The 20,248-nt window shown below is 38.6% G+C and overlaps 2 protein-coding genes and 1 non-coding gene across 6 annotated transcripts; 2 read left to right on the top strand and 1 right to left on the bottom strand.

Annotated features, from left to right (window-relative positions):
• The first annotated feature begins 981 nt into the window (after nucleotides 1-981).
• On the top strand, nucleotides 982-7,971 carry si:ch211-199g17.9 (uncharacterized protein LOC108180085 homolog). Of its 4 annotated transcripts, XR_006008104.1 has the most exons (11): nucleotides 982-1,108; nucleotides 1,490-1,534; nucleotides 1,623-1,685; nucleotides 2,824-2,898; nucleotides 3,079-3,126; nucleotides 3,307-3,361; nucleotides 5,190-5,279; nucleotides 5,373-5,436; nucleotides 5,540-5,606; nucleotides 5,717-5,955; nucleotides 7,961-7,971. XR_006008104.1 is itself a non-coding variant. In XM_041967047.1 (10 exons), exons 2-10 carry the CDS (start codon nucleotides 1,507-1,509, stop codon nucleotides 5,818-5,820), a joined length of 594 nt encoding a protein of 197 aa, XP_041822981.1. In that variant the 5' UTR covers nucleotides 982-1,108; nucleotides 1,490-1,506; the 3' UTR covers nucleotides 5,821-6,347. The 4 variants fall into 4 exon arrangements, 3 of the variants coding, with proteins under 3 accessions (XP_041822981.1, XP_041822983.1, XP_041822982.1); XM_041967047.1 differs by lacking the exon at nucleotides 7,961-7,971 and having other exon boundaries at nucleotides 5,717-6,347; XM_041967048.1 differs by lacking the exons at nucleotides 982-1,108; nucleotides 7,961-7,971 and adding an exon at nucleotides 1,137-1,225 and having other exon boundaries at nucleotides 5,717-6,347.
• LOC121628381 lies at nucleotides 2,599-2,731 on the top strand. The gene has a single exon (XR_006008154.1). It is a non-coding gene; the product is annotated as a U8 small nucleolar RNA (small nucleolar RNA).
• LOC121628130 (protein FAM83H-like) lies at nucleotides 7,855-18,803 on the bottom strand. Its single transcript, XM_041967046.1, is given in 8 exon segments — nucleotides 7,855-9,388; nucleotides 9,390-10,701; nucleotides 10,861-11,409; nucleotides 11,503-11,627; nucleotides 11,753-11,917; nucleotides 13,267-13,599; nucleotides 13,742-13,921; nucleotides 18,554-18,803. Coding segments are annotated over 7 exon segments (3,684 nt in total). The 5' UTR covers nucleotides 13,865-13,921; nucleotides 18,554-18,803; the 3' UTR covers nucleotides 7,855-8,311.
• Between the last annotated feature and the right edge of the window lie 1,445 nt (nucleotides 18,804-20,248).

The following is a 20,248-nucleotide window of genomic DNA, read 5'->3' as shown; positions in this document are numbered from 1 at the left end:
AATGGATGGAGCACTGGTTCCTTCCCTGTGCCTGCATGGGATTTCTCCATGTATTCTCCTGAAATATAATGGGAAATTTACAGAATGGCCTAAATTGAAACCAAATAACTATCAACATCCAAAAATTACCAAATGATACCATAAAAAGGCTTAAAATTTAGAAAAAAAGAGATGATCTCTTTCAGGATAGGTGTCTTGCTCTTCTGTTGTTTCGTATAGTATAATCGCACTAATACATTATCAACTCATACATTTTGAGTTAGATCAAGATTCAATTAATTTTCCTTTGTATTTTACATTTTTACATTTTATTTGTAGCTTTAAGTGAAAAAACTTCAAATATTAATGATTTATAAACTTATATAGTGGTGCTCCGGTGGAAGTAATTGTTGATACTTGTAAAACATTTGTGTGTAAACAGTTACCAAAAGACACAAGTCCACTGCACCTTTTGTGTTTTATGTGTAACTTTTTTCTATATTATCTTGACTATAAACAGAAAAAGAAATAGTAATATTATTATTTTGTTATAGATGGCCTACGCCGGTAATGATGCCCTTTTTGCCAAAATCATGGAAAGTATGATGAACAGGATTACAAGGCATAAGGCATAATAATAATGAAGCCGACAAAGATGAAACCATGGACTAGTTTTTCCAGGTCCTGTTGAGACATCAGGTCCTTTAAACCTCATACAGTATGTTCTTACAGTGACAGTAGCTTGACTTTGAGATTACCTCAACAGAAGCAGTTAAAGTCGTGCCAAAAGCTCTATATTCTTATTCCAAAAAATGTCATATGCCAAAAATAAAGATCCAAAGTGAGATCAAAAATACAAATATAGAGAATTTGACATCAGAAGCAAATACGTTACTGCTAAGAGACAAAACAGCAAAAAGATTAAATGACCCAACTGTGAGAGCAAACAAAACGGCTCAGTTTTTTTTTTTTATAACTCTTTAACACTTTCATAGAGGAGTTTGGAGGACCTGAAGTGGGCATATCAGACATAAAGCCAGACCTGGCTATAGATGTATGAACGAACTGGGAGGGAAGATTGTCTAAAGGAAAAAGAAAGGAGTTCACCGTAGTGGCATTGTAACTGAAGGTAAATCTTAAGTTAATCAGAGCCTGACTTAATTTTGAGAAGCTATCACGTTAGCTAAAAGCTAACTTATATTGGCTGTTACAAGCGTAGTTTACATATGGTCTCTATTTTATACAGGTAAGCATACACCTTGTGTCTTTGATTACCGTTGTAAAGAAAGTCAAAGACAGCTTAAAATGCACTGAAAGTTAATAAGTTTACTTAAATCCACTTAAATTTAAATAATGACTAATATTAGCGATATGAGGTGAATATCTTAAACTAGCTAGTACCTGCCAAAGATAGATAGTAGTTTTTTTGTTGTTGTTGTTTTTTTATGTATGTATGTATTTATTTAAAAAAGAAACAGCTAACTAGCATTTCGTTTGGCATAAATAACAGGATTCGACATTGAGAACATGATTAATGCCAGAACACCTAAAGAAGGTAAACCAGCAAAATGTGGAAAACACAAGTAAATCACTTTTTTTTTTTTTAAAAAAAAAGTTGATGTTTTCTGAAACTGCTGTGTCAGGTGGAGAACTGCAGGAGCCTAAAGTTGAACAGCTGATGGGAAAGCTCAGGAGGCTGCAACAAGGTATTTCTATTTCACTAAAAGTCTTAAATAGCTGTCAATTGTGGATTCGTTTAGAGAATATTTGGTTATGAGATAAAGTGAGAGTACGCCAGTGTTCAGACTCAATGGTGACATCTTTCGGACCAATAGAGAATAAGTTGGATTAAAAATAGCTCATAAGATCCCCGCATAGCAGTCTGGGAATCCATAGCTATATGGTTTTAACATACTTACTTACATTTGACTGAAGTGTTTTTTTTGTTGTTTGTTTTTTTTTGTTTGTTTGTTTGTTTGTTTTTGTTTTATTTTTTTTGTTTGTTTTTTTTCTTCGTCTTCTTTTAACCTCGCTTGATTAAAAAAAAAAACATTAAACCAAAATCAGCAGGAGGCTTTAGTGTCACGTACTTCCGTGTTCGTATGGACTTGCTTCCAGAACATGCGCATGCGTACGGTTGTCGTAGTAGTCAGATCAAGATGGAGTCATCTTGACAGCTGGTTATTCTTTGTTAAGACACAATTTCCGCTTCCGCGTGTTAATCACGCTGACTTTTTATTTATTTTTGCACAAAAACTGTTGTTACGGCAATAATAATGACTCTCTAAGTATTTTGAAAACTTAAATTCGTGTAAAACAAGAACTCGTTTAAAATTAAAGGTCTAATTTAAGTTATAAAAGTTTTTTCATATTTGAACCAATAGGAAACGCGTGTTTCGCCGACAATATACTAATGAGCATAGATTTCCGCCTAACTTTAGAGTAAATATTCGTCAATATAACCAAAGAGTTTGAAAATAAATATTATGTGGATTGAATTTAAAGTAAGACATGTAAGTATATCTTAAAAAAAAAAAAAAAAAACTTAAACCAATTGAAACCGTGACCAAGACAACTTTGTGTTATGTATATAGAGTTACCAACCGTTGCTCTTCTCTATCTTCAGTGAGGTATATCCTTACCTGTTACTCCATCCGTGGAGTTGCAGAAAATGATGAATGGGGCAGCATGAGATATGATTAATGTCTCCGTTTTGAAGGGAACTGCAACACCCTTCAAGACCCGTTCTGATTTGATTGTTTGCAAAACATAGTGATGCGAATTGTATATAGAACTGAAGTGTGTTGTGTTTTAATTGGTTGTCATTTTATCACATTTATCAAGATAAAAAAAATCTTGCAGAAGAAATCAAAGAGATCAAATCAGTCCATGGCTCGTTGGAAGAGGAACTATCAGCCTGTAAGACATTAAGTTATTATTGACCATTTAATGCAAAAAACACATTTAAAGCAAAAAACACATGATGTTATGGTCTGGTTTAAGTAAAATATAAGGTATGGTTTAAACAATCATTTATATAATGAGTTTTGTACCTTATGTGAAGTAAATTTGACCTTGTACGCTTTACTGATTTTGCAGTACAAGCTGAAACTTGTCAACTTGAGGGAATTTATAAAGAAAAGGAAGGTACGTACACACATGATCAGAGCAAGACGTAGTTGCATGATGTCCTGCAGTGTGAAAGTTTTGTTTTCATACACCAGGAAACATATTTATAATCTCTATCGTTATTGTATATATATTGTTTTGATTGGAAATTATTAAGAATGTGCTAATGAGGATGGTTACTGTGATATCTTTTGTCAGAGTTGTGCAGAAAGCTGCAGCTCCAGTGCGAAGAATCTGAGCAGGACTCTGCCAGGTAAGCCTCACACAAAGAAAATTTACTGTATGTCTTCACCCATGAAGAGGTTTTTATTACAAGTTTTATTCTGGGGCAGTTTATAGTTTCAGATGGTCTGCAATTCTGGCTGCAGAGCTGATCCCAAGATGAGCCACACAACCTCTATTCACAATCACTTTTAACATCCTGGCTGTGTCAGGAATGTCCCTCTATGAGGTTATGATGAGATTTTGTATTCACAGGTTTATTCTCTTGTGTATTGCTGGCAGACAGAGGGTGTGCCTGCCAGCCATTTCTCCTGACACTGCAGGCTCTGAGGAAGCACAGCAGGCTGGATGGAAATTACCTTTAGCCACCTGAAGGCATGCTTTCAATGTCTTCACCACTTGAGGGCAGCCCAGGCAGGGCATGCGACATCACGCTGGCTTGTGCTGTCTTGTGGCCTGCCTGAGGAAGGAGAGGGAACAGCCCACATATCAACATTTTGACCTGAGCATAGATTAAACGGCATTGTCTATAAATGTCCGCATCAGTTTATTTATATAGGATGTGTATTTTATATATAGTTTATGGGAAAGTTAATTATCTAATAACCTGCAACGTTATCTAAAATGTATATGAAATGATTGCAATTAATGACCACAAGTATTTAAATAATGACAGTGGGTGTAGATAAATGTCATAATATGTAGCAGGCGGTGGAATAAATATTGGTTTCCATAATAAGGTATGAGATTAAATAGATCCTGGAATTTAGCCTGGTCTGGAGCAGGCTAGCTTCATTGATTAAATCGCCATGGTAATTTATATCATAACAAATAACACTCTCCACTATCCCGCTTTTGTGCAACTGGATTATGGATGAGTTGAGCCAGGGTGACCAAGATATCCTGTCCGCTGGTGGTGGAACGATCTACCTAACCCCGTCCAATCCGCAGAGTCTTTATCCACTTTTAAAAGCAAGCTAAAGACTCAGTTGTTTAAGGAGAATTTCCACACTTAGCTCAACTTTTCTACTCAACAGAATGAGTTAGAAAGATTTGTCCAACTCTTTTGCTCAACCAAGTACTGAATAAGCTGCGTGCACTTATGCCCAAGATGATATTGTTTGATGAAAACGTGATGACTTACAAAAAAACTACAATATATATGTGCACCTGGGTCCAACTGGACTCACAGCAGTCTGACTACCACTTAATTATGACGTCCCATCTTGTTTGAATTCTTGCTTGTGTTGTTCTTACTCTCAAATGTAAGTCGCTTTGGATAAAAACGTCTGCTAAATGACTTTAGAATAGAATAGAACAGCATAGAATATCCTGGTTTAATCCCTTATCTTGATTTTGTGCTGTAGGCCCCTGATGTCATACCCATAAACGTGGCACTAGATGGCAATGTCTCGCCATTTAAGAGATTTTCTTCTGCTAAAACCAGTTCAGTGGGTCTGGAGACTTTTCATCATTGTTTTGGGTCAATATATAGCTGTGGGATGAAACCCTGTCCAAACAGGCTGGCTTACTTGATTGCTTGGTATTTTCTCACATCTGATGGACAAATAGAACTTTAGTAGAACTATTTACTTTATGGAAATAGAGAATTAAAAGTAACTTACAAAGTTCAGGGTTTTTGATTTAATTAACTATTAGCTGATCTTGATCTCTTAGATTAAAAGAAAAGCAGGAAATTTAGGGTTCTGAAACTTTTATGTGTTAAACTCAAAGTCATGATGTAATTTTGTAACTACATGTTTTTATTTGCTGGCACATACAGACACGAATCAACACTGTGTTAGGTAACGTGTTTGTGTATATTTTGAACTGAGCAATGAAGCGTGTGTGTTTTGTAGACAGTTGAAGCAGAACAAGACGAGTGAGGAACTTCTGGAAAAGTACAAATGTGAAATCCAGGAGCTCAAGCTTAAACACAGGAAGCAGCGGTATTTATTAACAGTGTGATGATCAGTTGTATTAAAATAATTATAAATATTAATGTCATACTAAAATACAGAAGTCAACTCTTGTTCCAACAGGATACGATTTGAGAACCAACTTCAGCAAGTGATAGAGCAGCACAAGAAACTGCACTCTGTCTTTGTAAGCTTTTTCCATTTAATTGTAATCTGGGCTAAATCTTTCCTAAAACTTTAAAATGGGAAGATACATTTTCCCAGTCAGTATTGTCTTTAATATTACTTAGGCTCCAGAGAGACTCCCAGATGAACTGGAGCATGCTGAAAATACAAAAAGTCAGCTGCTAGCAGCTGGTAAGTATACATCTTCTTTTATAAACATAGATCCACTTGAATATTTTGTTTATACATGTATAAATGAATTTCCAACGCATTGATCTGGTTTTGTTCTGGGCTTCTGAAAGAACAAGTTAAGTTGGCTCAGCTGCACAAACTTGATGAGGAACTTGAAAATGCGAAGAAGCCGCCGCAGCTGGATATCACAACGACACAGACTCCAGAGGACTAAACCTGCATGCTCACCGATCCTTCTGGCTGGTTAGAACAATTATCTGCTGAATATTTTGTGCCTGACAGCTGCAGAAGCCTCAGTCACAACTAGTCTGTTCATATGACATAAACTGAGAGGCTTGCCTTTAGCCCAGTATCGTTGGGATTGTTTTTGTTCCTGAGTATTTGAAGTTGTCTTTTATTTTCAGTGTGAAATCAGTTTGTATTTATAGTCTAGCTTGTTGCTGGAATTTCTGAGGCTGATTTAAGCATGAAACCAGAAATATTTTTATTTGAACTGGTGACTGGTGTTTTCCAGAGAGTGACGACAGTAGTAGTTTCCATTGTGTTCATTTTATTAATACAATACTCTTTATTGATGTTAAGTGTTCATATATATGGTAAAAGTAAAAAGCATTTTAATTGCTTGTTGACTGTCATTTAAACAGTACAATTAACTGAAATACACCTGCTTATATATATGCACAAAGCCATACTCAAATTTATTTGTAAAAATATTTAATAATAAAATTCTCTTGATGTAAACAGTGCAACACTACTTGAGGTTTAAAAACAAAGCACACAATGGCCCCATGCAACTGATTTGTCCAAATGCCAGCTAGTTTGTACAAACAAGACTGCATACTCGCATGAATCAAAAGTAAAAACACCTTTACTCTCCATTAAAGGTAATTATAATCAAATTTATTAATTAAACTGTGAACAATCCCCTTTTATATAAGTATGTACAATAAAAGCCTGTGTAGAAAACAGTGTAAACTTCAAAGTTTTCCTTTCATTTTGCTCTGAGCACTGAAGAGTTTGATGCCCTGTGGAGCTGTCAAGCATATGAATCAGATCTTTAATAGTCATTACAGGCCAACAAGAGTTAGAAGTGTCGCTCAGGGCATAGGTTTCAGGAGCTGAGTTATGTAAGGTGGCGTGGCGAGGCTCCGGTACTGCCCAACCTATTTCCCTTCCTCTCATTTCGAGGTAATGCCTTTGGAAAGCAAAGAGAAATGGGCTTGTTCGACCTAAATATTTTTATTGTGACTTAGGGCAACTGTAGATGCTTTCCATTTTTATTTAAATTACAGAAAACAAAAACTAGCAGATATTGATTTCTCAACTCTTCTGACCAAAGAAAACTTTACAACTCTTCCATGATTGGTTATTTGACATCCTCAGACCTGAGAAATGGGTACACACTTGGACAGAAAACTACATTGGGCTCTCTTGAGAGGGTAAAGTTCACAACAGCATCAGTTTTCATCAAAACTATACTGCTTTAAAACAAATATTTACACACTTTCAATAATTTTACATACTTTCACTTTGTTTCAGCATTTCATTTGCTCTTCATATTACTCTATTCTGCATATCTGCATCTTTTGCTTTTGGGATAACATTAACGTTTTAGCTTTATTAAGATCCTCAACAGGCCATTGGCACATGGTGAAACCACAAGCACACTTTCTTCCATTCAGTTTCAAACTTGTCTCACCCAAAAACACTCCTGCAGAGACACACAACACTAAACACAGTCAAACACTGACATGTTTTGTATTGTATTTTACTGGCATGTATTTGTTGTTCCCTTAGGTGCAACTTGTGCTCTTTGTGTGCTCATCTTCCCTAAGTCCCTCAGTCACGTTCATACAAGCTCAGTTAAAAGTGAATCACCCTACCTTTTTCTGTTTGGTGAAACATTAGTCCATGCAGCCAGTTTGCAAGCATCACTCATCTCTCAGTCACCATATAAGGAAAAACTAGTACCAGGGTTTGGCATTGAGGCACATTCCAAACTCAGTTAACTTAAGTTCTTTTTCAGCATTTTAAATATCATCTTTTCAAGTTTTTATTACATCTTGTTTGAATCCAGAAAAGGCCACAATGTTGGGCACCAGAGGTACTTTGAGAAGTGACTGAGTGTTGTTGGCACATGTTGGCAATGGATGTTTTTGATCATCTTGCATAAAGAGTTTCCATATAAAGGTTGCTGCTCCATCTTTGGTTATGCCAGGCTATTCCCCATCTGTTAACAGAGCAACAGGGATAACAGTGAAATGAAGTAAGTCTGGCCCTTTTTCCTCCTCCTCCTCCTCTGTGCTTTCATTCTTGTGATGCATGAGTAATGCTCTTAACGAGAACTTAATCAGAACTCTGTTTATACCTTAAATTACAGTTATCTCTAACACTGATTTACTTTAGTTCTGATAAACTTCTACTGTATGTGTAAAGCTTTTTAGCTTTTCCACCAAACTGTACTTTGTTGTATAAACATCATTTCAGGCTGTATATCATCATATAAATAAAACATTTGTCCAAATACATTTTTAAATATACATCCCCAAAACTTGTTTCCTGTTTCAGAGTAAAAAAAAAAAAAAAGATTAATTGAAAGCAGAAATAAAATATCAATTTCTCAACTAGGATAAAAATATTTGATCATTTTTATAATTAAGAAAGTTCATGACTTTTGTTTGCATCTCAAATGACTTGTATTTTGCTTATATCTCTTTTCCATCTATACTGCTAACATCAACTACCTCAAAACGGCTGTAGACCTTCTTCTCCTTCCTCAGACTCTCTATCCTCTTCAGTAGCCCCTCCCTCTCCTGGGTGTTTCCTTGCGGTCGTAGAAATCGATTCTTTTTTGTGGGGTTTAGTGTCTCCAGTCCTTTCTCTGCAGCAGCACCATCCCTGTCCCCTCCTGTTTCCTCTCGCTCCAGACGGTTCTTCTGGCTGTTGGCAGAGATCTGTTCAAGAATGACTTTTGTGTCGTCTCGTAGGTTGCTGCTGAACAAAACGGAATTTCCCGGGGACTGGTACCGCGACGACACCGACGTCCCAGCTGATGTTTTGTGGTTGGTCATGGGTTGATCAGCAACAGTGGATCCTTTGTCTTTAGCCGATGAGCTATACTTTTTGCTGGAGTCATCGGTTACCTCTTTGACCGTGCTAATGCCCCTATCTTCTCCTGAGCTTTTCTTTTCTTTATCCTTTGGCCCCAGAAATCCCTTTAACCTCTGCGTCTGCTTCTTCAGGAAGTCCAGCGGCTTTCCTTCACCCTTCCCCTCACCAACTGTGTTGATGGAGGTATTTGATCCCATAACCTTTAGCAGTCCTTCCTTAGACTCCTCATGTGACATTGTAGAAGAACTGCGAGAACGAGTCTTTTTCAGTTCACTCTTCTCTGCATCCGTAGCGTCTGTGGTGAGAATTTCCTCACCACAGGAGATGCGACGAGGATTCAGTCCTTTAATCTTTAACTGATCCCTCTTGAAGATCTTAGGTGAGGGCAGAGGCTTTAGAGACTTGAATATATCTTTCTTTTGCCCCTCTGATGCGTTGTCCTCTTTATGAGATTGCAGCGTCTCTGAGGTCTTCAGGGAACTCACAAAAGGCTTGGCAGTGATAAACGGTGGTTTCGATGAGCTTATCGAAGGTCTTCGAGTGAGCTCTGCCAGTTTTGCAGAGATGTCTGACTTCTTTGGTTCAGGTTGTGCTGAAGTGACACTTACAGTTTGAGTCTTTGCAGCAGTCGAAGGGTTGACGGGGGGTTTGTCCAGTAGGTCTGTTTTTTTTTTCTGCAGGCTCTGGGGCTTTAGGGGGAAACTCTGTCTCCATTTTTGAGGCTTTTCTCTTGGCAGCCAGATCACTGAAATACTGCAGTCGACTAGCTGGGTCATGCATGCTCTGTGATGTTATGACTTCAGGTTTCTCTACACTCTGTGTTGTCTTTACATCTTTGTCATTATTATTCTGAGTTTCTTCTTTTGTGTTGGTCTCATCTTTCAGTTGTACCTTGTTCTCTTGCTGTTGCTCCTTCTCTTTTTCCACTTTCTCTTTGTCTTTTTCCTCAGCTTTTTTACGCCACTCAAAAGGCTCACGAGACAAAGATCTCCTTTTTTCTAGAATCTGGGCCACAATAGATGAGGTGCGTACCGAATCTAACTCCTCATCTGCCTCTGTTGCTGGCTTTAGACCTAAGCTGCCGCTGTGTATCTCTGCCTTGGAAGATGAGAATATAAGTGATGAACGCAGACGGGAGCTACGTTGAAGAAGCGGGTTAATACGTGAGCGAAATGATTCATGTCTGGACAGAAAGAGATCTGGTGTCTCTTTAACTTCCATATCTTCACCCTGATCTGTTGCTGCACTCCTCTCTGGCTCTCTCTCTTTTTCCTTCTCTACTTCTCTGTCTTTTTTATCCAGAACAGAAGGCTTCAAATCAAGTTTAGAAGGAAGCAGGGCTTTGGTTGTTAGAGAGGCAAAGTCTCTATCAGTTCTCTCCAGTATTTGAGGCTTTCCAAACCGTGGTGCCAAGATATCTGGTTTGGGGCGAATATTTGGTGGCTCCTTTATTCCAAAGCGTGGAATTGAACTTTCAGTGGTAGTTGGCTGTTGAGAAGGTGGAGGATTATCAAATGCGTCAGGCCCCATAGGTTGAATCAAGCCTTCTTCTCCACTGTCCTCATAAGTGCTAAGATAGGAATGGATCCTCCAGCTCCTCATGCCTTGCCTCAAGCTTGCATCCTGATCATTCCCTACGTCCGACTGTTGATGTAACTGTTTCTTCTCTGGTGGGTGCAGCTGCGTCGGTGACCTCTGGCAGGCATATGCTTGACCTATGGTTGGCCTCTTATGGGAAGCTCCTCCTCCATATCTCCCAGCTAGTGGAGGAGCATGCAGCTCCTCAGGTCCTCTCAGATCTTCAGATGAGAAGTTGTCCCTGCCGTAGATTGCAGGTGGAGGCTCCGGATCTGAGCGAAAGCTGGAGTCTGAGTACTGATCGATGGCAAGGTGAGGATGACGGCCTCGAAGTCTGTCATAGTGTCCATAGCCAGAACCCGGCCCAGGTCCTTCACTGTAATATTGGCTGCTTTGAATCTGCTCTCTGTAATGAAAAAGGCAGCATTTATTTGTTTTGGTTATTTTTTATTTCATTAAACATTATTTTTATTATTTATTTACATTTTAAAACATGCACACATGTGTAATGACATGGTGAATATTATTAATGATATCAAACACTAGGTATTTAAGAAATAACTACCTGTGGAAGTCTGTCTCCTCCAGATTGTTCATGACTCTGTGCTTCATGAACTGCCTTGAAGATGTGTAGTTTTCCTGGGTTCCTTCTGCATAGCTGTGCCTCTTGAAGGCACTTGATGCCATCTCCATCTGCCTGGACACTATGGACCTTCCCTGCTCGAGGAACGATTGCTGCAGATGAAACTGCTGCTGAGAATACTTCCCAATTGTAATTCCTGCACTTGGTTCGAGAGTGTGACGAAATATGTCGTTCCTCCGGAAAGGAAGTGCAGGGTTACGATCAGAGTCTCCGTAGGGGAATGCTGAGGGAATCTCAGGTTGCCTTCTGTAACCAACAGGGTTGCGCAAAGACTGTGTCCTCTTCAAGCCAATCTGGGTGCTTAAATAACCCCCAGGCTCAGAGACAACAAGAGCTCTGCTGGATGGGTCAATGACCAGAGGCTCTGACTGAGCAAAGAGAATTCGAAACTCCTCGTCGAAAGTGGTGACCAGTTCCCCAAGGAAGAGGTGGGCGATGCAGCGGTGGATCTTCTCATAGGACCACATGAAGCTAAAAGAAAATAAAAAAGAATGATAGTGATTTTTTTACACTGATAGAACAAGTGACATGATAAATAAATGATATTATCATCAAATGGCTCACCTGTAGTTCCCACTGAGTACAGCCCTGCAGTCAGCCAATAGAAAACAATCTTTCACCTGTCCTTTAAATGAAGCCCCTGTCCGAGAGTAGTAGGTTATTCCTCCCACAGTCCTGATTCGCATCATCTATAAAATCAAAGTTTCCACCTTGTTATCCACACTTAAAAACCACAATTTAAAATGATACGATATGAATAAATAACACAAGGAATCCTGTCTTTCCAGGAAAATCAATAAAGACTCAAACTCACATGAATTAAGTCCAGGTTGACTTTGTAGTTGGTGACCATAGAAACAAAGTGATGAGCGTTCTGCTCATCCAGTAAGATGTAAACAGGAACATGGCGTGCTGCTGCATCCAAGAGGTCAGCAAAAATGTCAACATCTGTGAAAATGTCCATCACCACACCAATAACCTGGACAAGAAGCATAAACATAAAAAGTTATTGAATTTTTATTAATATTTTGCAGATTTATTGCTGCTGGTTTGCTGAACAATAGATAACTTTAAACTGTAACACTTATATAATTTGAGGGAGCTGTCAATGTTTTTTATCATCAAAATAAGATAAATTGTGATTTATGGTGCTTTGATGGGAAGAAAATGGGGGGAAAACTAAGCTGTTTAGACCAGTTTATTTACATTTAAATTTCTCAATAGAGATAATGAGTTTAGAGATTATTTCTGCATTTGGCAAAAAAAAAAACAAGTCTGTTTCATCCAAAAGAGCCTGACATGACATATTTGTCACATACAGTTTCTGAGACATTTTACTTAAGTTTATGGTATGAACTTTGCTTAAAATCTTGTTGAACACAATGTGATACTTGTCTTCTGTCCCCTAATAGATACCCAAAAGCAGAAAACCATATTATAATATTTTTAAACTATCACATGGTAATAAATGGTAGATATCCTCCCAAAAACTGTTAATTTTTTTTGTTACATTTTGTTAAAGGGCCAAATAAAGACCTCATATTTAAAAAATTGGACTTTTCTTACTATTTTTTCACGGGTCGGGCCTTAATGGGTTAAGGTCTTAATGTTTATGTAAGACTGTACTTGGTAGCTTACCACAACGGTGTAGTTGAATCTATTCTAAATTTTCCACAATAACAGTAATCCAGGATGATTAATGACTAATTACATCATTAAGTTGTCTATCTTCTGTTTGTATGTCACAATATTTGCTTGTGTCTGAGCACAGGAGACACTAAGAGTAAAAGCCTATAAAGACGCAGGTATGTACTCGAAGCGTGAAAACTGAAACATAGGACAGTTATACGACAAGATCAATCACACCAACAGGTTCGACTGCTTGTCACATTTGTTATCCACACTCCTGTTAATCATATTTTTTAATTTAGCTAAGGGCCAGACAGTTAGAAAATTGACTAAAAAGGAGTGGGGCCACAGCTGCCAGAGGCGAAAAAAAGTTAAATCAAACTGATAATAACACAGTGTAACCATCACACACAGATCACAGGCAGCCCTTTACCTTGCCTTTCCTTTAACTTTGTTATTCAAGGTGGTAATCATTCACTTATACAGACCAAACTGATATGACACACTGGAACACACACCCAACCACTTTATTTAGTATGTGTACAAAAAATCCATTAATCCTTTATAGGTACACAAGTTGAACTTGTTCATTTATGAAAAATAAATGAACAATTCTTCTTCAAATTCCTTTTTTTTAAATACATGTTGAAACCGGGTGTGCATGTTTTGACCTGTTCTCCAACCCTTCCTTTGACTCACCTGTCGTGCATTCTTAATGAGTCTCCTAGCCTGTTCCTTGATGCTTGGCATGTCTGGATCAGATGGGTTGACCAGGGTAGTAACCTCTGTGGGCCCAATTAAGCTGCTCTGCGGCAGCGGCCAGCCGAGGTCCAGGCCTGGCGCAGCCAGGTCGGACTGCACCGGCCAGTAGGTGTCAGAGGAGCCCTCGATGTCATGACATCCTTCGTGATATGTCAGCTCTGGCATGCTGGAGTTTTGGTTGGGGACCTGGACTGTGGACTTGATATATTCAATTTCTGGCTGTGCCAGGAAACCCACCACATCTTCCATCTGGAGAAATTCATAGTAGCCCTGGCGGTGCATCATAGAAGAGGCGTTGTAAGTATTTTATACTTTGGTTATTAACAGAAATATTAATAATAATAACAACAACAACATAAAACAACAAAAACAACAATAATAATAATAATAATAATAATAAACACATCTTTACCTGTATATCGTTTTCTATCAGAGCATCAATAGCCAGACGATACTCCTCACGGTAGTGTGGGGGCAGGTAGTTTGGGTCCAGGGGATTTTCTCCTACAGATGAACTCTGTGACCGGTGTGCCATTGTTGGAGCGGGTGTAGTCAAAAGTCAAGGTTCAGGGGTTGAAGGGAGTTTAAGACTCTGCAAAAAAAAAGTAAAAAACAAGATGAGGCCACAGAGTTAATGTCTGTACAACCTGTTTTAGACAAGAAACTTATTTTTTCCATAGGTAAGGATTCCTAGATTAACAACAATAATAATAATAATAATAATTTAACTTTAAATAATTCCGATTGAGAAATTCAGCTCTGCGTTTGACCCATTTCTAGATGTAGTCGATAACAGTGGGCTGCCATGTTTTATAATGAATTCATTATTGATTTGGTACTTCTGATAAGGTGTTTTCAGTAATGATGGTACATTTCTACACGTGCACTACAGCCCTTAAACGTTACTGATTTATTCTGAGAGCAGATAATTTAATGAGGAGTTTATGGTGAGCAAGTCTGTTGAAAAAAAGTTAGTGCTTTATACTTTTCTTATTGCCTGTATGCTGCTGTTGATATTACAGATAGGTGGTCATTTCATACACCTTTTAACACAAAGACTCATTATTATTGATAAAAAGCCTCATCTGCCATCCTCAGCGTTTTTGAAAGTTGGTGCGATAACTCCATCGTACTTTTTGTATCATCCTGCCTTCTGTGTGCTCTATCCAAACCCCACTCCAGAGTATTTGCAGCAATGAGAAAATCTGGGTTTTGCTTTATAATGGCACAGACTGCATGTTGTCATTATTTGGATTTTGTGTTGAGTTAATCTTGTCAGTCTGCACATATATTAAAGAGGGATGACATGGGTCATTGTTCTGTTCTGATTCCCCAAGTTGTAATGTATTTGTCTTAAGTAATTCTTGTACCTGGTCATATCATCTGAAATTCCTGAGATTCTAAACCAAATGCATACTTCAAGGATTTTGAAGTATGCATGTATCTTGAATATAAGAGATTACTTGTTGTCACTTTATATACAATCCATCATTTGGGATTCTGTATACTGTATCTGTACGGACTGAAAATATAACTCTGAAAGTGTTAACAAAAGGGAGCACACTGCTTCTGAAGGAAGCTTAGTTCTTTAAGTGTTTTAAGCAAGATGTTAATATCTTCCACAAGTCTGGTGGTCATTTGTTGAGGCATCAGAGCCAGTAAGCTAATGAAATTGTAAAAAAAAAGGAAAGAAAAGAAAGGAAAACTGTGTGCTGACTGTTCTAGAGCCCCTGCAGTGGAGATTGTGTAAAGAATGCTGCACATGCTGTTAAACTGAACTACCTCAACATAACATACTTATTACACAAGCGTCTTCAGTCAGAGGCATCATCAGCTTCTCTGCAGTAAGGACCAGCACATGAAGTTGTACCTGTTTGCCTTATACAACAACTCTACTTTCTACAGCAGTGCTCTATTCATTTAATTATATTCTTGCAATAACACATTTGATAAATTTAGATATGGGCTTTGAGAAAAACTGTAGAAGCTTTATAAACCAGAAAAACAACAGGATAAAGAAAACACAATTGGGGGAAGACAGACTTAAGGAGAGATTAGTGAAGGAGTAAAGTAGAGGTGGGAACAGCATGAGGAGGTTTTATAGGCAGGTCCTTTTATACATCTGCTCGATAAACTCGTCGTGCTGGTGTATCAAGCTTCATGTTACTGTTCTGTCAGCTGTGTCACATACTGTGAATGCATGTTTTCAACAAGAGGGAGAGTGTAACAAGTAGGATTTCCTTTTGCTACATGTGTTCATACCATACAGATTCCTTAAATACAACACAAGATAAGGTAGATGTCACTGCCAGTAGCAAGATTTGGCATCGGATGAAGGAAGCACATCTGTGACAAACATTTTTGGCTCGATTCCAGTCATCAGCTGAGTCACCCAGGATGCTCTCATTGATATTTAATATGGTTCTGTTGATGCATATTGGATTGGTCATGTGGTTGAGGAAACGGTGTTTGGTAAATCTCAGGAAATACACACGGGTTCTTTTTTCATTGCAGCATGTGGCTGCAACAGGAAGTGAGCCTGTGTGGATAAATCACCATGGACATGGGTAGTGTTCAGAACTACAGCTGACACACACTTTTCATGGTCAACCGCCTATGTGTGTGTGTAAACCTGGGATCTGGCTGGGAGGGTGGGAAGGCATTCTGGATGGTTATACCTGTGACAGGTGCACTATGAGTAAACTTTAAGATACATGTCAGAGATGATGGAGATAGTACAAGCCCACAACCAGTGGGAGGAGAACCCCGTTTACACAGCAGCCTGGTGAGTCATCGGATAGCCTGGTCTGGCGTGGCCGAGGGTAAACTTGCAACAGACTGCTACATGGTGATTCATCTGCGGACAAAATGGCTGACGTCCTGTTTCCTCACTCATTTTGTGCCATAGAAATTAGGCCTTTGTGGTGTACTCTTTTTCCACTTTCCCTCCCAGTCTCCAAAATATAAAAAGCGAAAATACTTTCATATGTTTTTACTTTCTCTTCCCCATATTTTGAAGTCCGTCTAATGTAGCCTGACAGGTGATGCGTACCAAGACTGCTTTAAGGCATATAACTGAAAGATGCAATAACAGCGACAAACAGAGCTGATATACACCTGCATGTGAGGTAACACAACAGATAAAAACATATCTGTGTGCCCTTTGAATAATAATGAAAAATATGGTCGCTCACATTACTTCAGTTTCCATTATTTTTCTAGTTAGTTTTTAATATTGTTGATGAGTAAACCTCCTTAGAGAAGCACATTTAACTGGAAATTTTTAACCTCAAGGTGAATACGAGCTCAGACACTGACTCAAGTACTGTGACGCTAAATACAATATAAGGATTTGTTCTTCATCATCCTCACTTTTGGGTTATTTCTGAATGAGACAGCAGAAGAACGCCGCAGCATAGGAGGTGTGGACAACTTTCTCCACCTCACCTGGTTGACTGGTAGGATTTCAAAACAAATCCTGCTGCTTTGCTGGTTGCTATAGCAACCACAGTGGGGATCAAACAAAAAGTGACACATGATGATTGGGCTCTAGAAAGCTTTCCTACACAAGGACGAACCTGCCCTAAATGTAGTATAAGCAAAGCCGCAGAGTAACACTAAACAAGCTCAAGCAGGCAGCAACAGACTGCAGGCGTCTCAAGGCTGAACCCAGTATTCAAATGTGCACACAGTTTGCTCACTAAGCGTGTAAATGATACCCTCAGCATTTCTGTGCAAATGCTGACATGAGATGATGGACAGAAACTTCAAACTCCTATCAGCTTGAAAATCTAAATCAGTAAAAACAGGCTGGGGCGAAACAAACTATCCAGACCTATCTATCGCTCTCAGTTCTCACACACACACACACACACACACAAACATCTGAACACACCTCACTAACCAAACACCATGATTGATCCGGCGTTCCTCTTTCTGTGCGATCATTCGGTGTGGAAGGAGCAAGAACAGAATACCTGAGAACAGGTTTTGAGGGATGAGCCCGTAATCTCTTGATGTTCCTGTCAGAACATTTCAGAGCCACTTTTGTCAAAATAAAATACACAAACTGAGATCACCGCCTACAATGAGCTTGACTTGTCTTTCTGTATATCATCACACCTCGGCGCAGCTGTTGAATGAAACACAAAAGGTGGGTCAAGGACAGATGAATGCATACTAAAGGTGAAAGCACACTTTTTCTGTGGCTAAAAAAACACCCACTGTCGTTCTTGTCATCTGTTCCAAATGCATTCAGTCCTGCGGCCAGCTTGAATGGAAAATCCACAAGTGAAGGCATATGAATATTTCCTTTCTTCGAGCTTCTCTCTTTCACACATTAACCATCAAACACAATTTACAACACCTTCACAAACAGGCTCTGACCTTTTGGAACATGTTAAACACAAGCAAACAAATTAAGGACGTGACGCTGACATTTGGGTTGTGTGTCAAGATTATATTAAGAAGCACACAGAGATACCACAAAAGGCTGGCACTTCATTCTTTTCCCCCTCAAATTACAACCACATGTTGGACTATTCCTACATAGTGACTCACTTGATGAAGGTTAAAAGCTGTGAAGGAGAACTGTTATGTGTGTTATTAAGTTACCATTACAGGCTACGGAGAAAAGTTTGTAGGAGAGGACATGTGGTCCCTTTTGTTAAACAAAAGAGGCTCTATGATACAGGGCTGGAATCTCAAGCAAGTCCAAAACAATGAGCAGCAATTCATACACTGTCAAACCATGGTCTGAAACATGATTATAAAGTGTCTCAAACTTTAAAAAAAAGTGTTCATTCTTTCCTGCAAGTTTCCTAACAGTTTACAAGACAGAGACCACTGTTACCATGTTATTTCTATAAGTATTTGGGGTTTTTAGCCCTAAAAGACTGGAAAAAGGGCAGCAGAGACTGTAATAACAGTAGGCTACTGTTGTATTGCACAGCAGCTACCTGAATGACTTGATCCCCTGTAACCTACAGGTCCCTGATGAGAAAAATGGCCCACTTGTCATCTTTTAATTCCAGTCACTTTGAAGAGTTATATATGATAAAACAAAATAAAATAACTATCATAATTGTATATATGCATTATTAGAAGATTATCAAATAGGACAACTAGACAGATTACATTAGAAAAGAATTAATGGCGCTGTGTGCAAATAGTTATTTTATCCCAAATAGCCTTTGCACAGATCGCCTTTATTTTCATGTCGTACCTTCTCACTTTGCAGCACAACTTGTTCTCTATTGTCTTTGTACCAACGGGTAACACTCCAAGAGAAAACCGCCGACTTTGGGCCTGGTCTTATCCTGGTCTTATTTTACATTCCTCAGATCGGACAGGAGCTCCACCCGAACAACCCTCCCCCCCTATGGTGCACCTTCCACGCAACGCGTACTCCGTGTCCGGGCTGAGCGCTCCACTCGGCGGTGCGTGTTTCTCCGGATCCACCGCCGCCGCAAAGTTGCCCGTAAACGAGGAAGGATCTGGGCGACTCCTGATAGGCAGGGCTTTCCCACCGGTGAGACTCCTCCCAGAGCAAGTTTGAAGCAAAACTATTGGAAGTTTCCTGCTTGAGGTATATTTTAAAAGTAGCCTTTGTCCTTTGGCTGTCAATTAGTGTTTTATCTCCAAACTACTGAACAGAACACCTTTATTTGATAACAATTGAATCATTCAAATCAGCCTAAACACAAAGAGTTTCCATCCAAAGAGTTAAGAGTCTCTTAAAAAAAATCAACTTTAGTTGGTCGACAAGGGAAATGTCTGACATTTCCTCACTGTGGTTTCACATTTTCTGGCAATTAAACATTTACAGTAATTAAATAAAACTCAGTTTAGAAAAAGAAGTTTGGCCATAGAGAAATTTCTTTTTTTTTTTTTTTTTATCAATATCTTTATTTTCAATTTGATATCAGCAACATTTTTCTAAAAAGCTGTGAAATGTTTACCCCCGTGTTGGATCACTGTCTCTTTTAACAGCCAGCTGAGTGCTTTGAAGTGAGGAAACTAGTTGCTGTTGTTACCTTTACCAAGAAGAGCATGTGGTTTGGACAGTTTGTCTGTTATCACAGTTACTGGAATATAACAAAAGGATTTGCATGAAAATCTTGCCCGAGGCAAACTTAGAATTCATTACATTTTGATGTTGATCCAGATCAAGTTTTTATTTTTTTTTCCAGTTTTGACAGAAATGTTTTCTCGTTCTTGCTTGATGTATAAAGCTGCTCAAGTTCCTCCTTGTGTTTTTTTTCATAATATGTATGTATATAATATGTGACATGAGTAAAAACTCTGGACTGTAGGTAGAATAGTTGCACATCTGAGTTTTTTTTTTTTTTTTTTTTTTTGTTTGTTTGGTTTTGTTTTGTTTTTTTTCATTTTTTACTTGCAATTTGGCATTTTCTTCCTGAAATGAACCTTTCCTGAAAAACGCATTGTCTTGACGACAACATGTTGCTCTAAAAGCTGTATATATATTATTCAGCCTCAGATGTGAAGGATAGAAATATGGGCTTTTGAACTGTGAGCTGGGAAAACAAGGCCTGATGATCTCTTTCCTCTTTAGCCTAGAGCATGTCAAAGATTCCCCTAAAGAATTACAAAATGTGGCTCAACAAACAGGAAAGATTTCCACTTGTGGTATATTTAAAATATCCATTTTAAATGAGCGCAGGCCCAAAGAAGGCACGTTGGGTTTTTTTTCCCTGATTTTTTTCTGTCTTCACCAAGAATGTAGAAATTGTCCACAACAGAAACATGCTTCTTGAGCACCAGATCACATCCATTCAGTGTTGTTTGTTTGTTTGTTTATTGGATTCTCTAAAACTTTGAAGACATGATATACTGTAGATAACGTTCAGTCAGGTTAATCTCTCTCCATCTTAACTTCTGACACTCAGCCTGTTTT

This window comes from Melanotaenia boesemani, chromosome 17 (genome assembly GCF_017639745.1).
Source record: "Melanotaenia boesemani isolate fMelBoe1 chromosome 17, fMelBoe1.pri, whole genome shotgun sequence".
Lineage (NCBI taxonomy): Eukaryota > Metazoa > Chordata > Actinopteri > Atheriniformes > Melanotaeniidae > Melanotaenia > Melanotaenia boesemani.
Note: the sequence above shows the minus strand (reverse complement) of the source record. Positions and strands in the feature narration are given on the sequence as shown.

Coding starts and splice junctions, on each gene's coding strand:
- si:ch211-199g17.9 (XM_041967047.1), top strand. CDS start 1,507: ATGATTAATGCCAGAACACCTAAAGAAG. Junction 1,535..1,622: donor TGCCAGAACACCTAAAGAAG/GTAAACCAGCAA, acceptor CTGCTGTGTCAG/GTGGAGAACTGCAGGAGCCT. Junction 5,280..5,372: donor CTTAAACACAGGAAGCAGCG/GTATTTATTAAC, acceptor TTGTTCCAACAG/GATACGATTTGAGAACCAAC.